The 21,179-nt window shown below is 44.3% G+C and overlaps 1 protein-coding gene across 1 annotated transcript in view; it reads right to left on the bottom strand.

Moving 5' to 3' along the window:
* CACNG4 (calcium voltage-gated channel auxiliary subunit gamma 4) overlaps window positions 1-19,140 on the bottom strand; it is a 95,569-nt gene extending 76,429 nt beyond the window's left edge. The window contains exon 1 of the mRNA XM_066586618.1: window positions 18,873-19,140. Within this exon, the coding sequence (XP_066442715.1) occupies window positions 18,873-19,095 (223 nt within the window). The 5' untranslated portion in view covers window positions 19,096-19,140. The remainder of the gene's footprint in view (window positions 1-18,872) is intronic.
* Between the last annotated feature and the right edge of the window lie 2,039 nt (window positions 19,141-21,179).

Here is a 21,179-nt window from a genome sequence, read left to right as displayed (position 1 = left end):
GTATATATGGACACTACACAGTACCACTTCTCTTGTCCTGTATGCTGGTGTTAATCTCAGTATATTCTCCTATTCTGTATATATGGACACTACACAGTACTACTTCTCTTGTCCTGTCCGCTGGGTGTAATTCTCAGTATATTCTCTTCTCCTGTATATATGGACGCTACACAGCACCACCTCTCTTGTCCTGTATGCGGGGTGTAATTCTCAGTATATTCCCTTATTCTGTCTATATGGACACTACACAGTACTACTTCTCTTGTCATGTATGCTGGGTGTAATTCTCAGTATATTCCCTTATTCTGTATATATGGACACTACACAGTACCACTTCTCTTGTCTTATATGCTGGGTGTAATTCTCAGTATATTCCCTAATTCTGTATATATAGACACTACACAGTACCACTCCTCTTGTCCTGTATGCGGGGTGTAATTCTCAGTATATTCCCTTATCCTGTATATATGGACACTACACAGTAGCACTTCTCTTCTCCTGTATGCTTGTGTAAATCTCAGTATATTCCCTTATTCTGTATAGTTGGATACTACACGGCACTTCTCTTGTCCTGTATGCTGGTGTAATTCTCAGTATATTCTCTTATTCTGTATATATGGACACTGCACAGTACTACTTCTCTTGTCCTGTCCGCTGGGTGTAATTCTCAGTATATTCTCTTCTCCTGTATATATGGACACTACACTGTACTACTTTTCTTGTCCTGTATGCTGGTGTAATTCTCAGTATATTCCCTTATTCTGTCTATATGGGCACTACACAGTACTACTTCTCTTGTCCTGTATGCTGGATGTAATTCTCAGTATATTCCCTAATTCTGTATATATGGACACTACACAGTACCACTTCTCTTGTCCTATATGCTGGGTGTAATTCTCAGTTTATTCCCTTATTCTGTATATATAGACACTACACAGTACCACTTCTCTTGTCCTGTATGCTGGTGTAATTCTCAGTTTATTCCCTTATTCTGTATATATGGACACTACATACTGCCAGTTCTCTTGTCCTGTATGCTCGTGTAATTCTCAGTATATTCCCTTATTCTGTATATATGGACACTACACAGTACCACGTCTCTTGTCCTGTCCACTGGGTGTACCTCTCAGTATATTCCCTTCTCCTGTATATATGGACACTACAAAGTTCCACTTCTCTTGTCCTGTATGCTGGTGCAATTCTCAGTATATTCCCTTATTCTACATATTTGGATACTACACAGTACCACTTCTCTTGTCCTGTCCACTGTGTATAACTCTCAGTATATTCACTTCTCCTGTTTATATGGACACTACAAAGTACCACTTCTCTTGTCCCGTATGCTGGTGTAATTCTCAGTATATTCTCTTATTCTGTATATATGGACACTACACAGTGCCACTTCTCTTGTCCTGTATGCTGGTGTAATTCTCAGTATATTCTCTTATTCTGTATATATGGACACTACACAGTACCACTTCTCTTGTCCTGTATGCTGATGTAATTCTCAGTATATTCCCTTATTCTATATTTTTAGATACTACACAGCACTTCTCTTGTCCTGTATGGTGGTGTAATTCTCAGTATATTCTCTTTTTCTGTATATATGGACACTACACTGTACCACTTCTCTTGTCCTGTATGCTGGTGTAATTCTCAGTATATTCCCTTATTCTATATATTTGGATACTACACAGCACTTCTCTTGTCCTGTATGCTGGTGTAAATCTCAGTATATTCTCCTATTCTGTATATATGGACACTACACAGTACTACTTCTCTTGCCCTGTCCGCTGGGTGTAATTCTCAGTATATTCTCTTCTCCTGTATATATGGACAGTACACAGCACCACCTCTCTTGTCCTGTATGCGGGGTGTAATTCTCAGTATATTCCCTTATTCTGTCTATATGGACACTACACAATACTACTTCTCTTGTCCTGTATGCTGGATGTAATTCTCAGTATATTCCCTCATTCTGTATATATGGACACTACACAGTACCACTTCTCTTGTCTTATATGCTGGGTGTAATTCTCAGTATATTCCCTTATCCTGTATATATGGACACTACACAGTACCACTTCTCTGGTCCTGTATGCTGGTGTAATTCTCAGTATATTCTCTTATCCTGTATATATGGACACTACACAGTAGCACTTCTCTTCTCCTGTATGCTTGTGTAAATCTCAGTATATTCCCTTATTCTGTATAGTTGGATACTACACGGAACTTCTCTTGTCCTGTATGCTGGTGTAATTCTCAGTATATTCTCTTATTCTGTATATATGGACACTGCACAGTACTACTTCTCTTGTCCTGTCCGCTGGGTGTAATTCTCAGTATATTCTCTTCTCCTGTATATATGGACACTACACTGTACTACTTTTCTTGTCCTGTATGCTGGTGTAATTCTCAGTATATTCCCTTATTCTGTCTATATGGGCACTACACAGTACTACTTCTCTTGTCCTGTATGCTGGATGTAATTCTCAGTATATTCCCTAATTCTGTATATATGGACACTACACAGTACCACTTCTCTTGTCCTATATGCTGGGTGTAATTCTCAGTTTATTCCCTTATTCTGTATATATAGACACTACACAGTACCACTTCTCTTGTCCTGTATGCTGGTGTAATTCTCAGTTTATTCCCTTATTCTGTATATATGGACACTACATACTGCCAGTTCTCTTGTCCTGTATGCTCGTGTAATTCTCAGTATATTCCCTTATTCTGTATATATGGACACTACACAGTACCACGTCTCTTGTCCTGTCCACTGGGTGTACCTCTCAGTATATTCCCTTCTCCTGTATATATGGACACTACAAAGTTCCACTTCTCTTGTCCTGTATGCTGGTGCAATTCTCAGTATATTCCCTTATTCTACATATTTGGATACTACACAGTACCACTTCTCTTGTCCTGTCCACTGTGTATAACTCTCAGTATATTCACTTCTCCTGTTTATATGGACACTACAAAGTACCACTTCTCTTGTCCCGTATGCTGGTGTAATTCTCAGTATATTCTCTTATTCTGTATATATGGACACTACACAGTGCCACTTCTCTTGTCCTGTATGCTGGTGTAATTCTCAGTATATTCTCTTATTCTGTATATATGGACACTACACAGTACCACTTCTCTTGTCCTGTATGCTGATGTAATTCTCAGTATATTCCCTTATTCTATATTTTTAGATACTACACAGCACTTCTCTTGTCCTGTATGGTGGTGTAATTCTCAGTATATTCTCTTTTTCTGTATATATGGACACTACACTGTACCACTTCTCTTGTCCTGTATGCTGGTGTAATTCTCAGTATATTCCCTTATTCTATATATTTGGATACTACACAGCACTTCTCTTGTCCTGTATGCTGGTGTAAATCTCAGTATATTCTCCTATTCTGTATATATGGACACTACACAGTACTACTTCTCTTGCCCTGTCCGCTGGGTGTAATTCTCAGTATATTCTCTTCTCCTGTATATATGGACAGTACACAGCACCACCTCTCTTGTCCTGTATGCGGGGTGTAATTCTCAGTATATTCCCTTATTCTGTCTATATGGACACTACACAATACTACTTCTCTTGTCCTGTATGCTGGATGTAATTCTCAGTATATTCCCTCATTCTGTATATATGGACACTACACAGTACCACTTCTCTTGTCTTATATGCTGGGTGTAATTCTCAGTATATTCCCTTATCCTGTATATATGGACACTACACAGTACCACTTCTCTGGTCCTGTATGCTGGTGTAATTCTCAGTATATTCTCTTATCCTGTATATATGGACACTACACAGTACCACTTCTCTTGTCCTGTATGTTGGGTGTAATTCTCAGTATATTCCCTTATTCTCTATATATAGGCAGTACACAGTACCACTTCTCTTGTCCTGTATGCTGGTGTAATTCTTAGTATATTCCCTTATTCTGTTTCTGTGGACACTACACAGTACAACTTCTCCTGTCCTGTATGTTGGTGTAATTCTCAGTGTATTCCCTTATTCTGTCTATATGGACACTACACAGTACCACTTCTCTTGTCCTGTATGCTGGTGTAATTCTCAGTATATTCCCTAATTCTGTATATATAGACTCTACACAGTACCACCTCTCTTGTCCTGTATGCTGGAGTAATTCTCAGTATATTCTCTTATCCTGTATATATGGACACTACACAGTACCACTTCTCTTGTCCTGTATGTTGGGTGTAATTCTCAGTATATTCCCTTATTCTGTATATATGGACACTACACAGTACCACTTCTCTTGTCCTGTATGCTGGTGTAATTCTCAGTATATTCTCTTATCCTGTATATATGGACATTACACAGTACCACTTCTCTTGTCCTGTATGTTGGGTGTAATTCTCAGTATATTCCCTTATTCTCTATATATGGACACTACACAGTACCACTTCTCTTGTCCTGTCCACTGGGTGTAACTCTCAGTATATTCACTTTTCCTGTATATATAGACACTACACAGTGCTGGTGTAATTCCCAATATATTCCCTTATTCTATGCATTTGGATACTACACAGCACTTCTCTTGTCCTGTATGCTGGTGTAAATCTCAGTATATTCTCTTATTCTGTATATATGGACACTACCCAGTACCACTTCTCTTGTCCTGTATGCTGGTGTAATTCTCAGTATATTCCCTTATTCTATATATTTGGATACTACACAGTACCACATCTCTTCTCCTGTATGCTGGTGTAAATCTCAGTATATTCTCCTATTCTGTATATATGGACACTACACAATACTACTTCTCTTGTCCTGTCCGCTGGGTGTAATTCTCAGTATATTCTCTTCTCCTGTTTATATGGACACTACACAGTACCACTTCTCCTGTCCTGTATGCTGGTGTAATTCTTAGTATATTCTCTTTATTCTGTATATATGGACACTACACAGTACCACTTCTCTTGTCCTGTATGCTGGTGTAATTCTCAGTATATTCTCTTCTCCTGTATATATGGACACTACACAGTACCACTTCCCTTGTCCTGTATGCTGGTGTAATTCTCAGTATATTCCCTTATTCTGTATATATGGACACTACACAGTACCACTTCTCTTGTCCTGTATGCGGGGTGTAATTCTCAGTATATTTTCCCTTATTCTGTATATATAGACACTACACAGTACCACTTCTCTTGTCCTGTATGCTGGATGTAATTCTCAGTATATTCCCTTATTCTGTATATATGGACACTGCACAGTACCACTTCTCTCGTTTTATATGCTCGGTGTAATTCTCAGTATATTCCCTTATCCTGTATATATGGACACTACACAGTACCACGTCTCTTTTCCTGTATGCTGGGTGTAATGCTCAGTATATTCCCTTATTCTGTATAGTAATCTAGGGTCGAGATGGAATTAATCATAGCATGTCCAATGGTGTATGCTAGTGAACGGGGTAATAGTAGCATCCTAGGGATCTAGTAAAGTAACAGGGTCAATTAGAACATCTCTGGCTGGCTTATGGTGGCCATACACAAGTAGGTTGATGGTTAAACAACCACTGAATGATTGATCGTCTAGTGAATGATCATCTCACTGATGTAGTCATACACATTTTAGTCCATAATGATTCTTACAGTTATTTAGACTGGCCATACAGTTTCCATTTTTCCTTTCTGGAAAACACTCTTTCAATGAAAGATAGTTCGTGGATGAAAGATGTTTTGTAAAAGTTCTTCTACAAGCAGAGGTATATGGGGAGATGCAACGTATGCTGTATGTTTAGAGACCTACCAAGAAAAGCCAAACTTCACTGGTCAGAAATGCAAGCTTGTGTCTCTACTGGAGGAAAAGGTGCAAAGTCTTCAGGAGAAAATAGCTACATTGAAACTCATTAAGGAAGATGATAGAGCAGGAGTAAGTCTTCAAAATGTTGAAGAAAAATAAATGTGCAGTGTACCTGCAGAAGCAAAGGAATGGAAGCATGTGACCCAAAGAAGCATAACCTAGTAACATAGTATGTAAGGCCGAATGAAGACAGTGTCCATCTAGTTCAGCCTTTTTAACCTCCTTGTTGATCCAGAGGAAGGCAAAAAACCCCAAGAGGCAGGAGCAATTAGCCATTTTGGGGGAAAAATTCCTTCCCGACTCCCTAATTTTAGTCAGACTAATCCCTCGATTAACCTCTAATAGTTCCTACCTGTCTGTATACCCAGATCAGCAACCCACTGGTCACCAAAAATTTATATTCTGTAATCTCCTTTCACTCTAGAAAGACATCAAGTCCCCTCCTAAACTCCTCTATGGATTTTGTCATCACCACATCCTCAGGAAGAGAGTTCCACAGTCTCATTGCTCTTACAGTAAAGAACCGTTTTCTGAGTTGGCAATGAAACCTGCTTTCTTCTAGATGTAGTGGATGCACTCTTGTTACAGGAGAATCAGGAGTCAGTCAGCACTCATACTGCTCAGGAACTGGTACCAGGTTCTCATGAAGGAGAACAATGAAGAGGTACATTAAGAAATTACTTTGCCCACGAAGAACAGTCTAGTAAGCACTCAGAATCCTCTTTGATGGAGAAAAAGAAGTGATGTTATGAGATTCCCTATTGAAAGGAACAGAGTCTGCAGACCTGACATAACCTCACGAGAGATGTGCTGTCTTCCAGGTGCAGAAATCAAAGATGTGTCTGATGTTCTGTAGGACTGAAGAGCCTTGACAGCCTACCACCCATTCCTACTAATACATGTAGGGACAATTACACTGCAAAAAAAGACCTTGCAACTATCTGCAGAGACTTTGAAGACATTGGCAGGTGATCTTCTCATCCATCCTCCCAGTGGATGGCCATGGAATAAGAACATGAAAAAGTATTCTAGAGGTGAACAACTGGCTATGTCGATGGTGCCATCAGCAAAGATTTGGATTTCTAGACCATGGAGTGAATTACCTATATGATGGACTCCTTGCTTGAGATGTGTTGCACCTTACAAAGACAGGTAAGCATATATTTGGTGGGTGTCTTGCTTCACTTATTAGGATAGCTTTAAACTAGAACAACATGGGAAAGGAAGTGGAAGGTCAGAAGAAATATACAGCTAATTAATACATTTGAGAACCTTGCTATTAGAAGTGGAAAGAAAGACCAAAGACAAAAAATTCAGAAGGCAAGTAGAGAAGCAAGAGACACGGATCACAAATGCCCAGAGCATAGGAAACAAACAAGGAGAACTGGAACTCCTAACACAGGAAGAGAAATATGATTTTATAGGCATCACGGAAACTTGGTGGGATGATGCACATGATTGGAATGCAAGGCTTGAAAGATACAATCTTTTCATAAAAAAACAGATCTAATAAAAGTGGAGGAGGTGTTGCGTTGTGTATGTTAGGAAAACATTCATCTGCACCGAAATTAAGCTTCAGAGCTGGGAGTTCAGTAGAAACTGTTTGGGTAAGAATACAAGGAGAGAACAACAGAAAGGACACTATTTTAGGCATTTACTATAGGCCGCCTGGACAAGCAGAAGATATTGATGAACTCTTTCTACATCAGATGGCTAAGCTCTCAATAAAGCATGACATAGTGATCATGGGAGATTTTACTGATCCAGATATTTGTTGGGAATCTCTCTCAGGTAAAAGTAATGGATCCAACAAATTCTTATCCGCTCTTGCTGACAACTTTATCTTCCAAAAGGTCAAAGAGAAAACAAGGGGATCTGCTGGCTTGGACCTAATTCTTACCAACAGGGAAGGAATGGTTGAGGAAGTAAGGGTGGCTGGGACCTTAGGAGGCAGTGATCATGATGTCCTTAAATTTTGGATAAAAAGGGGAGGAACCCCTGAGAAAACTCAGACCTCAAGGTTGGATTTCAGAAAGGCAGATTTCGATTAACTCAGAAAGAGAATAGGAAGGATCCAATGGCTGGATGTTCTTAAGGACAGAAATGTCCAAGAAGGTTGGGAAATATTGTGAAATGAGATTCTCAAAGCACAATTGTTAACAATCCCTAAAAGAAGGAAGAATGGGAAGCATTTAAAGGGACCAGGATGGATGAACACAGAACTTACACACATGTTAGAAAGGAAGAAAAATGTGTTTATCAAATGGAAAGAGGAGGGAATATCTAAAGAAGAATATAATGCGGGCTGCAGAAACTGTAGGGCAAGTGTCAGAAAAGCCAAAGCTAATAATGAATTGAGGCTTGCAACAGAGGACAAAAGCAATAAAAAGGATTTTGGGGGTATGTCAAAAGCAAAAGAAAAGTCAAAGATGCTATTGGATGCTTACAAGATAAAAAGGGTGAGTTGGTTAAGAATGATGTTGAGAAAGCCGAACTTTTTAATTCCTATTTTGTATCTGTTTTCTCTCAGAAATTAGATTGAACATCAACTGATCTGCCCTGTGCTATTGGGGGAATAAAAGAATGCAGGCTACCTGTAAGCAGAGAGATGGTGAGGGAACACTTAGCTAACTTAAATGACTTCAAGTCTCAAAGTCCAGATGAATTACATCCTAGAATACTAAAGGAAATAGCGGAGGTAATTGCTGAACCACTCACCATAATCTTTGAAAATTTATGGAGACCAGGAGAACTACTGCTGTAGCAGCTGCGAGTCCTACATCACAGGGGGTCAGGTTGCCAGGCCCCCCTGAGCTTGTGGTTATGAAGTGGAGGAGGTTAATCCTGTTGCTTTCTTCCGGTCCTGTCTGACTTTTGTTCGTGTGATCATGTGCTACGGCACATGATCATTGTGGAAAATTCCTGGCCTCAATGTCTGAGGTCAGGTATTGGCCAAAGATGTCACATGTGAATATGCTACCAAGAAGTTGGGAAGGACCAGCACGCCAGAGCGCAGCAACATGGAGAGCAAAGGAGGTGAGAATATTGTTTTGTTTTTTGTAATTTACAGCATAAAGGGGACTGCAGGAGCATTTAATGGGGGCAATAAGGCGGAGTAGATTTACTGAAGGGGGCAATAAGGGAGAGCATTATTCCTGATAGAGACAGTAATCGGAAGCAGTTTTACAGATGTGGGCGATAATGGGAAGCATTTTGATGGGCGCAAAAAATGGAAGCATTATATATGAGAGGGTCAATAAGTTGGAGCAAGTTTAATGAAGGGGGCATTATGGGGGAGCATTTTGATGAAACCAACAAATGTGTCCATTATTACTGATCGTAATAAGTAAAGTAGTAAGGGAGAGCATTATTCCTAATGGAGACACTAAGAATTTTACTGTTGCAGGCCATAATTAGGAGCATTTTGATAGGAGCAGTAAAAGGAAGCATTTTTACTTAAGGGGGGGGGGCAATAAGGAGGTAGTTTGGGCTAGATGGAGAGGAAAAGTGAACAAATCCAGTCAGGACATAACCTGTGATCAGTGGATATAATGGTACTGTCATAAGGTCTGCAGAACACCTGTGTAGAGCTGGTATATACTACTACGGTATATGTTTGCTATATGGGATTTAGTCACCATATGGAGGTAATATTGCTGTTTGTATAGTATTTGTTTAGTAACCGTATGAAGTATTATTCCATCCCCATGTGGTGGTATTATTTAGTCCTCATATAGTGTTATCATTGGTAATATAATATTTGTAGCAATTGTTCAGTAACAGTACTGTGGTGTTATTCCATTACTATCTGGTAGTAATATGTCATCATGGCGTTGAGGTATTATTGAGTGTCCCCTTCTTCTGTCTAATCACCTAGATGCTGTGCTCGCTATTGACCATGGCATCTAGGGAATTAAACAACCAGGATCAGAGTTTTCTCTGATCCTGGCCATTACAGTGTGAGCCCAGTTACCAGTCAATACAGGTGATTATTTGGACACTGAACCCATGGCCTAAATATTTGTCGAAGAGTCTTAAGGCAAACTAGTCTATGATGTTCATTTTCATCATGGAGCATTAACTGCTTAAAAATAGGTTGCCCTTTAATGTGTACCTCCAGTTCTAACATGGTCTGTGCTTCTTACAAAATTTGCTGCAGCATAAGCTTCTCCCTTTCTACTGCCGACTTGGCTGCAGCTAAACGTTTGCTGACTCCTGCGTATGTGTGTTCACCCTACGTGCCGGAGATTAGACCCACTTACAACATGGGGCCACTTTGGGTTTTCAATCCCTCTCTTGTCAGGAGGAATAGGTGACAGCTAATCAAGCTGGCCTCAACCTCGTCCAATTTGAGACTGTGAGCCTGACCTCAATCTCATTCAACCTGGAACTATACAATCACACAGTGAAAAATCCTCAGCGCACCGTTAGTATGAATGTAAGGAAGATATTAGAGATCTTACTTGTTTGGGGGTGCCGGTTCCGTGGCACCCCTCTTATCCAGGTATCAAGGTAAAACATTGCGCGGGAGCGCACAATATCATCTACTATATAGTGAAATATTGGCTAAGAGTGAATGTGGTCATTTGTATTTTAATCATAAGATGCACTGTCACATGGAAATACCGGAAGTGAACGCCCCAAATGGGGGCGGCATAGCATTGATTTCCCTGCCCCTTTCCTGTTCACTCACTACAAATACAGGTATGTTGTAACATGACATGTATGCTTGAAAAAGGCTTAAGAATAAGCTGAAACGTGTTGCAATAAAGAAGCCAATATAAAGAAGCATTTCCTTGCATCTCCTTGCATTACCTAAAAGTTCTCCTGGATAAGAGGGGTGCCACGGAACCAGCACCCCCAAACAAGTAATATCTCTAATATCTTCCTTACATTCATACTAACGGAGCGCCGGGGATTTTTCACTGTGTGATTGTATTGCCTCTTTCTCCACAACAATTCTGTTTTTGGAGTCCCTCTAAGCTGCTCTTCCTCTGGGATGTCATGCGGTGACCGTTGATCCATCAATGAATAACACACGTTGAGACAAAGGTTTTCGTGGATAAGGCGACTAACCGGTACCCTCCAGGACCAGTTTAGTTGGGGTGAGTCCATATCTTTTAACACCAATAATAAATATATATATATACATCTCTTCTACCCCACACCATTGGAGTGCCGCTTTCCTTTATTATTGTTCTTTCATCCAACCTGAAACTGTGAGCCAGACCTCAATCTCATCCAACCTGAGACTGTGAGCCCGACCTCAATCTCATCCAACCTGAGACTGTGAGCCCGACCTTAATCTCATCCAACCTGAGACTGTGAGCCCAACCTTAATCTTATCCAACCCGAGACTGTGAGCCCGGCCTCAATCTCATCCGACCTAAGACTGTGAGCCCAACCTAAATCTCATCCAACCTGAGACTATGAGCCCGGCCTTAATCTCATCCAACCTGAGACTGTGAGCCCAAACTCCATCTCATCCAACCTGAGACTGTGAGCCCGACCTCAATCTCATCCAACCTGAGACTGTGAGCCCGACCTTAATGTCATCCAACCTGAGACTGTGAGCCCGACCTTAATGTCATCCAACCTGAGACTGTGAGCCCAACCTTAATCTTATCCAACCCGAGACTGTGAGCCCGGCCTCAATCTCATCCGACCTAAGACTGTGAGCCCAACCTTAATCTCATCCAACCTGAGACTATGAGCCCAACCTTAATCTTATCCAACCTGAGACTATGAGCCCGACCTCAATCTCATCCAACCTGAAACTATGAGCCCAACCTTACTGTCATCCAACCTGAGACTGTGAGCCCAACCTTAATCTCATCCAACCTGATTCTGTGAGCCCGGCCTCTATCTCATCCAACCTGAGACTGTGAGCCCAGCCTCAATCTCATCCAACCTGAGACTGTGAGCCTGGCCTCCAACTCATCCAACCTGAGACTGTGAGCCTGGCCTCCAACTCATCCAACCTGAGACTGTGAGCCTGGCCTCCAACTCATCCAACCTGAGACTGTGAGCCCAACCTCCATCTCATCCAACCTGAGACTGTGAGCCCACCCTTAGTCTCATCCAACCTGAGACTATAAGCCCAACCTTAATCTTATCCAACCTGAGACTATGAGCCCAACCTTAAGGTCATCCAACCTGAGACTGTGAGCCCAACCTTATTGTCATCCAACCTGAGACTGTGAGCCCAACCTTAATCTCATCCAACCTGAGACTGTGAGCCCAGCCTCTATCTCATCCAACCTGAGACTGTGAGCCCAGCCTCCATCTCATCCAACCTGAGACTGTGAGCCCAGCCTCCATCTCATCCAACCTGAGACTGTGAGCCCAGCCTCCATCTCATCCAACCTGAGACTGTGAGCCTGGCCTCCAACTCAGGCAACCTGAGACTGGGAGCCTGGCTTCCAACTCATCCAACCTGAGACTGTGAGCCCAACCTCCATCTCATCCAACCTGAGACTGTGAGCCCACCCTTAATCTCATCCAACCTGAGACTATGAGCCCAACCTTAATCTCATCCAACCTGAGACTATGAGCCCAACCTTAATCTTATCCAACCTGAGACTGTGAGCCTGACCTCAATCTCATCCAACCTGAGACTGTGAGCCCAGCATTCATCTCATCCAACCTGAGACTGTGAGCCTGGCCTCCATCTCATCCAACCTGAGACTGTGAGCCCAGCCTCCAACTCATCCAACCTTAGACTGTGAGCCCGGCCTCCATTTCATCCAACTTGAGACTGTGAGCCCGGCCTCCATTTCATCCAACTTGAGACTGTGAGCCCGGCCTCCATCTCATCCAACCTGAGACTGTGAGCCCGGCCTCCATCTCATCCAACCTGAGACTGTGAGCCCGAGCTCAATCTCCTCCGTTTGACTGTGTGCCTGGCCTCAACCACATTCAACATCATCCCACCAGCAATACCCCTTCCTAACATTAATATTGGTCTTGTGGCTCCATGAACAAATCCCTGCAACATTTGGTATGACTTGATGGAAGACTTGCCAGAAGAGTCCGGGCTATTACATCAACACTTCTGGAAATATAAATGGGGTACATATCTTTGGTCATATAGTGCATATTGTATAGTACTGTAAAGAAGTAGCTGTGGGGACTTGGTGGATTTTTGCAATTACTGTATTATACATCAGGGAATGTATAGATGCCATAGACGTCATGTCAGTAGTCCAGTCAGTGGTCAGCACTGGTCAGTGAATGGATCTCTCTCTGTGAGGCTGTAAATATATGAGGGTAAATTAAATTAATATCAGGGGTTCACTGACTCCACAAAGTCCTAGAATTAACACACGACTTCCTTCATCCACAGTTATATTTAGTTAGCCCATATAGTAGTAACATGGTCAGAGATGTCCTCAGGGAGGTAATATAATAACCCCCCCCCCCCACACACACACACACACACACACACACACGCACCTCTAGAGCAACATTATATTGTACAGCATAATAACACTAATTACTCTGCGCCGCAGATCCATCATTAACTGTCCAGGAAGATGTGAAGACGAACTACTTCTCCATTGTCCATTAGGACCCAAGAAAGTAAACATCAAGCTATAAGAGAAGTAATAATCATTGGGGGGGGGGGGGGGGGAGGGGAGGGGCAGAATGTGCATTGTAAGCTACGTGTGTCTCACTTGTGCGCTGTATGATCTGTGTGTCTCACACATGACTTATGTAAGATGTTTCATGTGTGCACTTTATGACCTATGTGTGTCTCTCACGTCTGATCTGGACATGTGTCTCACATGTTCACTATATGACCTGTATACAGGTCTCTTATGGCCCCTTCACACGAGCATATGAGTAAAAACGCTTGCATCAGCACAGTGTATTTGCACTATGAACGAGGTAGATTTGCACACATATCAGAATATTATTTCACTGCACTTTTTGCACCCGCAAGGCATGCTTTTTTAGCGCACAAGACACAACCATGCCCCAATTTAAAAGGCTCTTTAGCCTAATGAGGTCCAGATGTGTTCTTGTCTACGTTGGCGTGCATATTGAGTGCATATACAAATGCGCCCAAAAATAAAGCATGCCCCTATTTTTTCTGTGTGCACAAAATCAGAAAAAACCCATTGAAATAAAATGGTTTCTGTTCTCTGCATTTGGCCCTCAGGGCTCCTTCACATGGGCATATCTGCGCTGTGTACAAGACTTTTTTGCATGCGTTTTAGCATATTTTACTATAATTTTTGCGTATGCAGGGTGTGTTCATTTGCACGCAATCGTGCCCAATTAAAATGGCTATTTAGCCTAATGAGTTCCAGATGTTTGTTTGTTTTTTTAACAAAATTGCGCAAAATTGGAAAATGTGTATGAACCCATTGACATCAATGGGTTCTATTCTCTGTATATCACACCTTTTGTATGCACTAAAGCGCACAGCGCAATGTACGAGGTTTTTGAGGTAGATTTGTGCACATATTGGCACATAATACTGTACTTTTTGTGCACACAGTGCCAGTTCACACGCGTGTGGGAGACCCCTTTTCCATGGATTACAAGGTTGTTTAGCCTTATGAGGTTTAGATATGTTCTTTTCCTCAGTTTTGTTCATCTCCTTGCGTATTTGCGCACCTCCCACAGACTTCTATGGGCCCCTTTGATGTGGAAAACGCAGAAAGATAGAGCAGGTCCTACTATTTTCCATGCACTAAATGTGCGTGTAACACACACTCTCGGGAACAAGGCCATTGAAATCAATGGGTTTTATTCTCTGTGTTTGGCGCACATATACTTTACACATGCAAAAACATGGGCAAATATGGTGTGCAGAAGCCCTAAGGGCTTAAACAGATAAGTGGGTTTATTCTCGCTTCTCTTTTTCCCACTGTTGTTTCCACGGGCGCAAGAAAATAGGACCTGCTGTATCTTGTGTGTTTTTGCGCATCAAAGAGCCCCATAGAGGTCAATAGGAGATGCGCAAACACACACATCTGCCCGCGCGGGTATGTGCTAAACGCAGCGCATACCTGCGCTCACCAGCACCTCATTAGGCAAATTAGCCCTTTAAATCAGGGCGGAGTGATTCCCTTGCCTGTGTGAATGAGTGGTGCCTGCACCTATACTGTGCGTATTTGCGCAGGCACGCGTGCAAAATACACTTGTGCATTGTGTAAAAAAATTGCTCAGGAGCGAGAGTATTACATCACACGCTCGTTTGTCCCCCCCCTAAGGAGGCCGCCAACAGGTGCATTTGTGTGCATATTTGGGACGCAAAATCTGCATGCAGAATGTATAGCAAATAGATCCCATTGATTTAAATGGGTTCCTTCACAGCGTCTTTTTCTGTGCGCACTCCGATGATGCAGAAAAAAATGCGGCATGCTCTACTTTGGTGCACAATTGCGTAATAAAGGCCCCCCTCTGCACGAAATCGCGCACTGAACTGCGTGGTTTTGCGCAGAAAATCAAAAACACCTGGGAATAAGTAGATTGTCCCGCCTACTCAATCTTGGTGCTGCCGGGACCGCACCGATTTGAGCGCTCCTTCACACCTCAGGATTTTTTATCAGTATTTTGTGAGCCAAAACCAGGAAGGGAGCCGACAGAGAGAAGGTCCAGTGGGGGGATTTGTAGTTTTTGGTCCCGCTCCTGGTTGTGGCTTACAAAATACTGACGTGTGAAGGAGCCCTAGGGGCGCAATATAGCACATGGTTGTGCACCCTGCATAGCACATGTATCATGAGCATACAGTATATGCGCTCACACCCGTGTGCGGCCGCCCTTATATAGAGCATGTTGCGGGTTTTTTTTACACATGCATAAAAATAAATATTGTAAATGAACCCGTTGAAAACAATGGGTTCAATTCTCTGTGTATTGCGTGCATAAATACGCTTGTGTGAAGCGGCCCTCTCATGTGGACTGTGTGCCCTGTATGTGTCTCACATGAGAACTGTGTGTTATGTATGTGTCACACATGTGGACACCCGCACTGATGTGAAGAGTCCACAAGAGCACAAAGAGTACAGTAAAATGTGCTTACACTCGTGTGAAGCTGCCCTCACTGTGTTATGTATGTGTCTCACATGTGTACTGAGTGTTGTGTGTCCCACATGTGGTCTGTGTGTTCTGTATGTTCTGTATGTATCTCCGATGTGGACTGTTTATTGGGCATATGTCACACATGAGGACTCTGTGTTCTATATCTTTCACAAATGTGGACTGTGCGTTGTGCATGTTTCACATGTGGACTGTGTGTTCCATACATGTATCATATGTGCACTGTGTATGTGTCTCACATGTGGACTCTGTTTGTGTGTCTTCCATGGGGACTGTATGATCTGTGTCTCGCATTTGCATTGTGTGTTCTGTCTGTCTCACATGTGCATTGTGTGTTCTGTATGTGTTTCACATGTGGATTGTTTGATCTGTCTACTTGTGGACTGTATGATCTGTGTGTCTCACATGTGCACTGTGTTCTGTATGCCTCACATGTGCACTGTGTGTGTCTCACATGTGGACTGTATGATCTGTGTGTCTCGCATGTGCACTGTGTGTTCTGTGTGTCTTACATGTGCACTGTGTCTCACATGTAGACTATATGATCTGTGTGTCTCACATGTGCACTGCATGTTCTGTCTGTCACACATGTGCACTGTGTTGTGTGTCTCATATGTGGACTGTATGATTTGTGTGTCTCACATGTCGACTGTGTTGTGTGTGTCTCCCAGTGCTCTGTGTGTTGCGTCTCCTCATGCTCTGTGTTTTGTCTGTTTCTTAGTGCTCTATGTATTCCCCCTGCACTCTGTGTGTTGTGTCTCCCCATGCTCTGTGTGTTGTAAGTCCCAGTGCACTGTGTGTTGTGCATCTCCCAGTGCTCTGTGTGTTCCTGTACTCTGTGTTGTCTCTCCCTACGCTGTGTTGTGTGTCCAGGTGCACTGTGTATTGTGTGTCTCCCAGTGCTTTGTGTGTGTCTCCCAGAGCACTGTGTTGTGCGTCTCCCAGTACTCTATGTGTTGTAAGTCCCAGTGCACTGTGTGTTGTGCATCTCCCAGTGCTCTGTGTGTTCCCCCTGTACTCTGTGTTCTGTCTCCCCATGCTGTGTTCTGTGTGTATCCCAGTGCACTGTGCTGTGTATCTCCCAGTGCTCTGTGTGTTGTAAGTCCCAGTGCACTGTGTGTTCCCCTTGTACTCTGTGTTGTCTCTCCCCGTGCTGTGTTGTGTGTCCAGGTGCACTGTGTGTTGTATGTCTTCCAGTGCTTTGTTCGTTGTGTGTGTTTTCAAGAGCTTTGTGTGTTGTGTGTATCTCCCCATGCTCTGTGTTGTGTCCCCCCCAGTGCTCTGTGTTTTGAGTCACAGTGCTCTGTGTCTTGTGCATCTCCCAGTGCTCTATGTGTTATGTCTCACTGTGCTCTGTGTGTTGTGTTCTCCGAGTGCTCTGTGTGTCCCCCCAGTGCTCTGTGTTGTGTCTCCCCATGCTGTGTATCCAAGTGCACTGTGTTGTGTCTCCCAGTGCTCTGTATGTTGTGTCTCCCCATGCTCTGTATGTTGTGTGTCTCCCAGTGCTCTGTGTGTTCCCACTGTGCTCTGTGTGTTGTGTCTCCCCGTGCTCTGTGTGTTGTAAATCACAGTGCACTTTGTGTTGTGTTTCCCCATGCTCTGTGTATTCCCCCTGTACTCTCTTTTGTGTCTCCCCATGCTGTATTGTGTGTCCAGGTGCACTGTGTGCTGTGTGTCTCCCAGTGCTTTGTGTGTTGTGTCTGTCTCCCAGTGCTCTGTGTGTTGTGTGTGTTTCCCAGTTCTTTGTGTGTTGTAGGTATCTCCCCATCCTCTGTGTTGTGTGTCTTTCAGTGCTCTGTGGCTTGTACATCTCCGAATACTCGGTGTTGTGTCTCATTGTGCTCTGTGTGTTGTGTTCTCCAAGTCCCAGTGCACTGTGTGTTGTGCATCTCCCAGTGCTCTGTTTGTTCCCCCTGTACTCTGTGTTGTGTATCCCCATGCTGTGTTGAGTGTCCAGATGCACTGTGTTGTGTGTCTCCCAGTGCTTTGTGTGTTGTGTGTGCCTCCCAGTGCTCTGTGTTGTGTGTCTCCTAGTGTTCTGTGTGTTTTGTGTGTCTCCCAGTGTTCTGTGTGTCTCCCAATGCACTGTGTGTTGTGTGTATCTCCCCATGCTCTGTGTGTTGTGTGCCCTCCAGTACTTTGTGTTGTGTGTCCCAGTGCTCTGTGTGGTGTGTGTTTCCCCAAGTTCTGTATGTTGTGTGTGTCTCCCAGTGTTCTGTGTCTCCCCATGCTCTATGTGTTGTGTGTGTCCCCCAGTGATCAGTGTGTTGTATGTGTCTCCCAGTGCTCTGTGTGTATCTCCCCATGCTCTGTGTGGTGTGTGTCTCCCCGTGGTCTGTGTGGTGTGTGTCTCCCCGTGGTCTGTGTGGTGTGTGTCTCCTCGTGCTCTGTGTGTTATGTCTCCCCGTGCTCTGTGTGTTGCATCTACCCGTGTTCTGTGTGTTGTGTCTCCCACTGCTCTGTGTTGAGTCTCCCAGTGCTGTGTGTGGCGTGTCTCCCCGTGCTCTGTGTGTTGTGTCCCCCCAGCCCTCTGTGTTTTGTATCTCCCAGTGCTCTGTGTGTTATGTTCACCCTGCGCTCTGTGTGTTGTTTGTCCCCCAGTGCTCTGTGTGTTGTGTCCCCCCTGCGCTCTCCAGTTCAGCACCGGCCTGTGGACAGCAGCCTTCGTCTCCCCGTCAGTCTATGGAGAGCCGCGCTCAACCTCCTCCGCTAGAACCTCTCAGTGCAATTGTTCAACTTTCGCTCCATTGCAAAAATCTTCACACCCCCTCAGAGTTGAGAATCCTTCCTAACTTGCTGGAAGTATCAGTGGCCCCTAGCTGTGGGGCCCCGTGTGCTGGGATGGAAGAAGCGTGGATTAGCCTTCAGACGCCGGTTACCAGGCAACTACATGCCATACACAATGCACCGGCGCTTCACCTGGACAAGCTGATGTGCTGCCTGTTAACTCTCTCAAGCCTGCAGCACTTACCCTCAATGCAACAGATCCTCCAGAGCCCGGAGTGGGTGAGGTCCCCCTTGGTCTTCTTGGGTTGGCTTTGGGGGTCCTCCGTAGTCAAGTTTGTCCCGTTGCATATATGAGCCCGAGAGTACAGCCAATAGTCTGTTCCGATGGCGATAGTCATAAGGCTGAAGGCTGCAAAAGCCCCCACTGTGGTCAGCAACATCTGCACCCCACGATCACACCAGACCATGGTGCTTCATACTCCACTAGCGCAGCTGGGAGGTGGAGCAAGGCTGAGCAACAGGAGCCGACTGCTGAGTCTCCAGGGAGTGTGGGTGAGGCACCAATTCCATCCACAGCCTCAGACAAAGGACTCCAAGCAGGGGGCATGAGGACCACAATGCCTCCTCCTGGCCTCCCCGCTCTGGAGCTGCTCAGGTGCTGCTGCTGGAGCAGGAGGAGTGCAGCGCAACACTTTCTGAAGGTGCACTTACATGAAAGGAAAGTGTCAGTGTTGTCATAGTAGCCTCCTGTAATGTAGAACTCATCAAGATGCTGGGGCTACTAACCTTCCACCCAAGACCCTCCTCTTGCAACCTCCACCAATCAGCAAAGACTATGCAAATTGACATGTGGGTCTCTGGCTGACTGAGACCCCCAGGGATGACTAGAGAGGAAAACAAACCCTCCAATAGCTTGATGAAACAGTGATGGGTTAATGGTGTACCAGCTTCATGCATGGTCAGGAGCTGCTGGGTGAGACACTGACCATCCCCTGGCTGTGCATCCAGGCTTACACAGAGCATTTGGGGGAAGCAGGGGGATGTAATTATACAGCAATGGGGGGAGTTGAATATTAATACTTGTGGGAGGAGAAACTTATACTAGTGAGATGAACTTGGCAGATGAGGGGTTAACTCGTGCTCCTTCCCACCTTAACCTATTCGTTGCTGGAAAAGAAGTGGAAAACCCGCTGACAAGGCGACAGTCAGAACATGTTAAATCCCATTTCTTTGTTTGCTGTGCTCCAGGGTTTGCAACTGGGAAGAAGGAATGGGGAGGGGGGCATACTGATGCACATTGTGCGGGGAGCAGGCAGTGCCAGGGGTGGGGAGATATACTGATGTATGGAGAGTAGACAGTGTTTGGGGAGGGTTATGCTGATGAACATTGTACAAGCAAGAGGCAATGTGGGGGACTGGGTTATACTGACATACAGTGTACAGGGAGCAGGCAGAGTCTGGGGGTAATAGTGATATATGGGGAGCAGGCAAAGTCTGGGGGTTTTACTGATAAATGGTCAGCAGGCAGAGAATGGGGGATATACTCATGTGTAGGGAAGCAGGCAGAGTCTGGGGGATATACAAATATGTGGTCAGCAGGCAGTGTTTGGGGGTTTTAGTGATGTACGGGGAGCAGGCAGAGTCTGGGGGTTATAGTGATGTATGGGGAGCAGGCATTATCTGGGGGTTATAGTAATGTATGGGGAGCAGGCAGAGTCTGGGGGTAATAGTGATATATGGGGAGCGGGCATTATCTGGGGGTTATAGTAATGTATGGGGAGCAGGCAGAGTCTGAGGGTTATAGTGATATATGGGGAGCAGGCATTATCTGGGGGCTATAGCAATATATGGGGAGCAGGCAGAGTCTGGGGGTAATAGTGATATATGGGGAGCAGGCAAGGTCTGGGGGTTTTACTAATAAATGGTCAGCAGACAGAGACTGAGGGATATACTCACGTGTAGTGGAGCAGGGGGTGTCTGGGGGATATACTAATACGTGGTCAGCAGGCAGTGTCTGGGGGTTGTAGTGATGTATGGGGAGCAGGCAGAGTCTGAGGGTTATAGTGATGTATGGGGAGCAGGCAGAGTCTGGGGGTTATAGTGAGGTAAGGAGAGCAGGCAGAGTCTGGGGGTAATAGTGATATATGGGGAGCAGGCAGAGTCTGGGGGTTATAGAGATGTATGGTCAACAGGCAGAGTCTGGGGGTTAGAGTGATGTATGAGAAGCAGGCAGAGTCTGGGGGTTATAGTGATGTATGGGGAGCAGGCAGAGTCTAGGGCTATAGTAATGTATGGGGAGCAGGCAGTATCTGGGGGTTATAGTGAATTATGGGGAGCATGCATAGTCGGGGGCTATAGTAAAGTATGGGGAACAGGTAGTGTCTGAGGGTTATAGTAATGTATGGGGAACAGGCATTATCTGGGAGTAATAGTAATGTATGGGGAGCAGGCAGAGTCTGGGGGTTATAGTGATGTATGGGGAGCAGGCAGCATCTGGGGGTTATAGTGATGTATGGGGAGCAGGCAGAGTCTGGGGGTTATAGTGATGTAT

Source organism: Eleutherodactylus coqui, chromosome 13, assembly GCF_035609145.1.
Source record: "Eleutherodactylus coqui strain aEleCoq1 chromosome 13, aEleCoq1.hap1, whole genome shotgun sequence".
NCBI lineage: Eukaryota > Metazoa > Chordata > Amphibia > Anura > Eleutherodactylidae > Eleutherodactylus > Eleutherodactylus coqui.
Note: the sequence above shows the minus strand (reverse complement) of the source record. Positions and strands in the feature narration are given on the sequence as shown.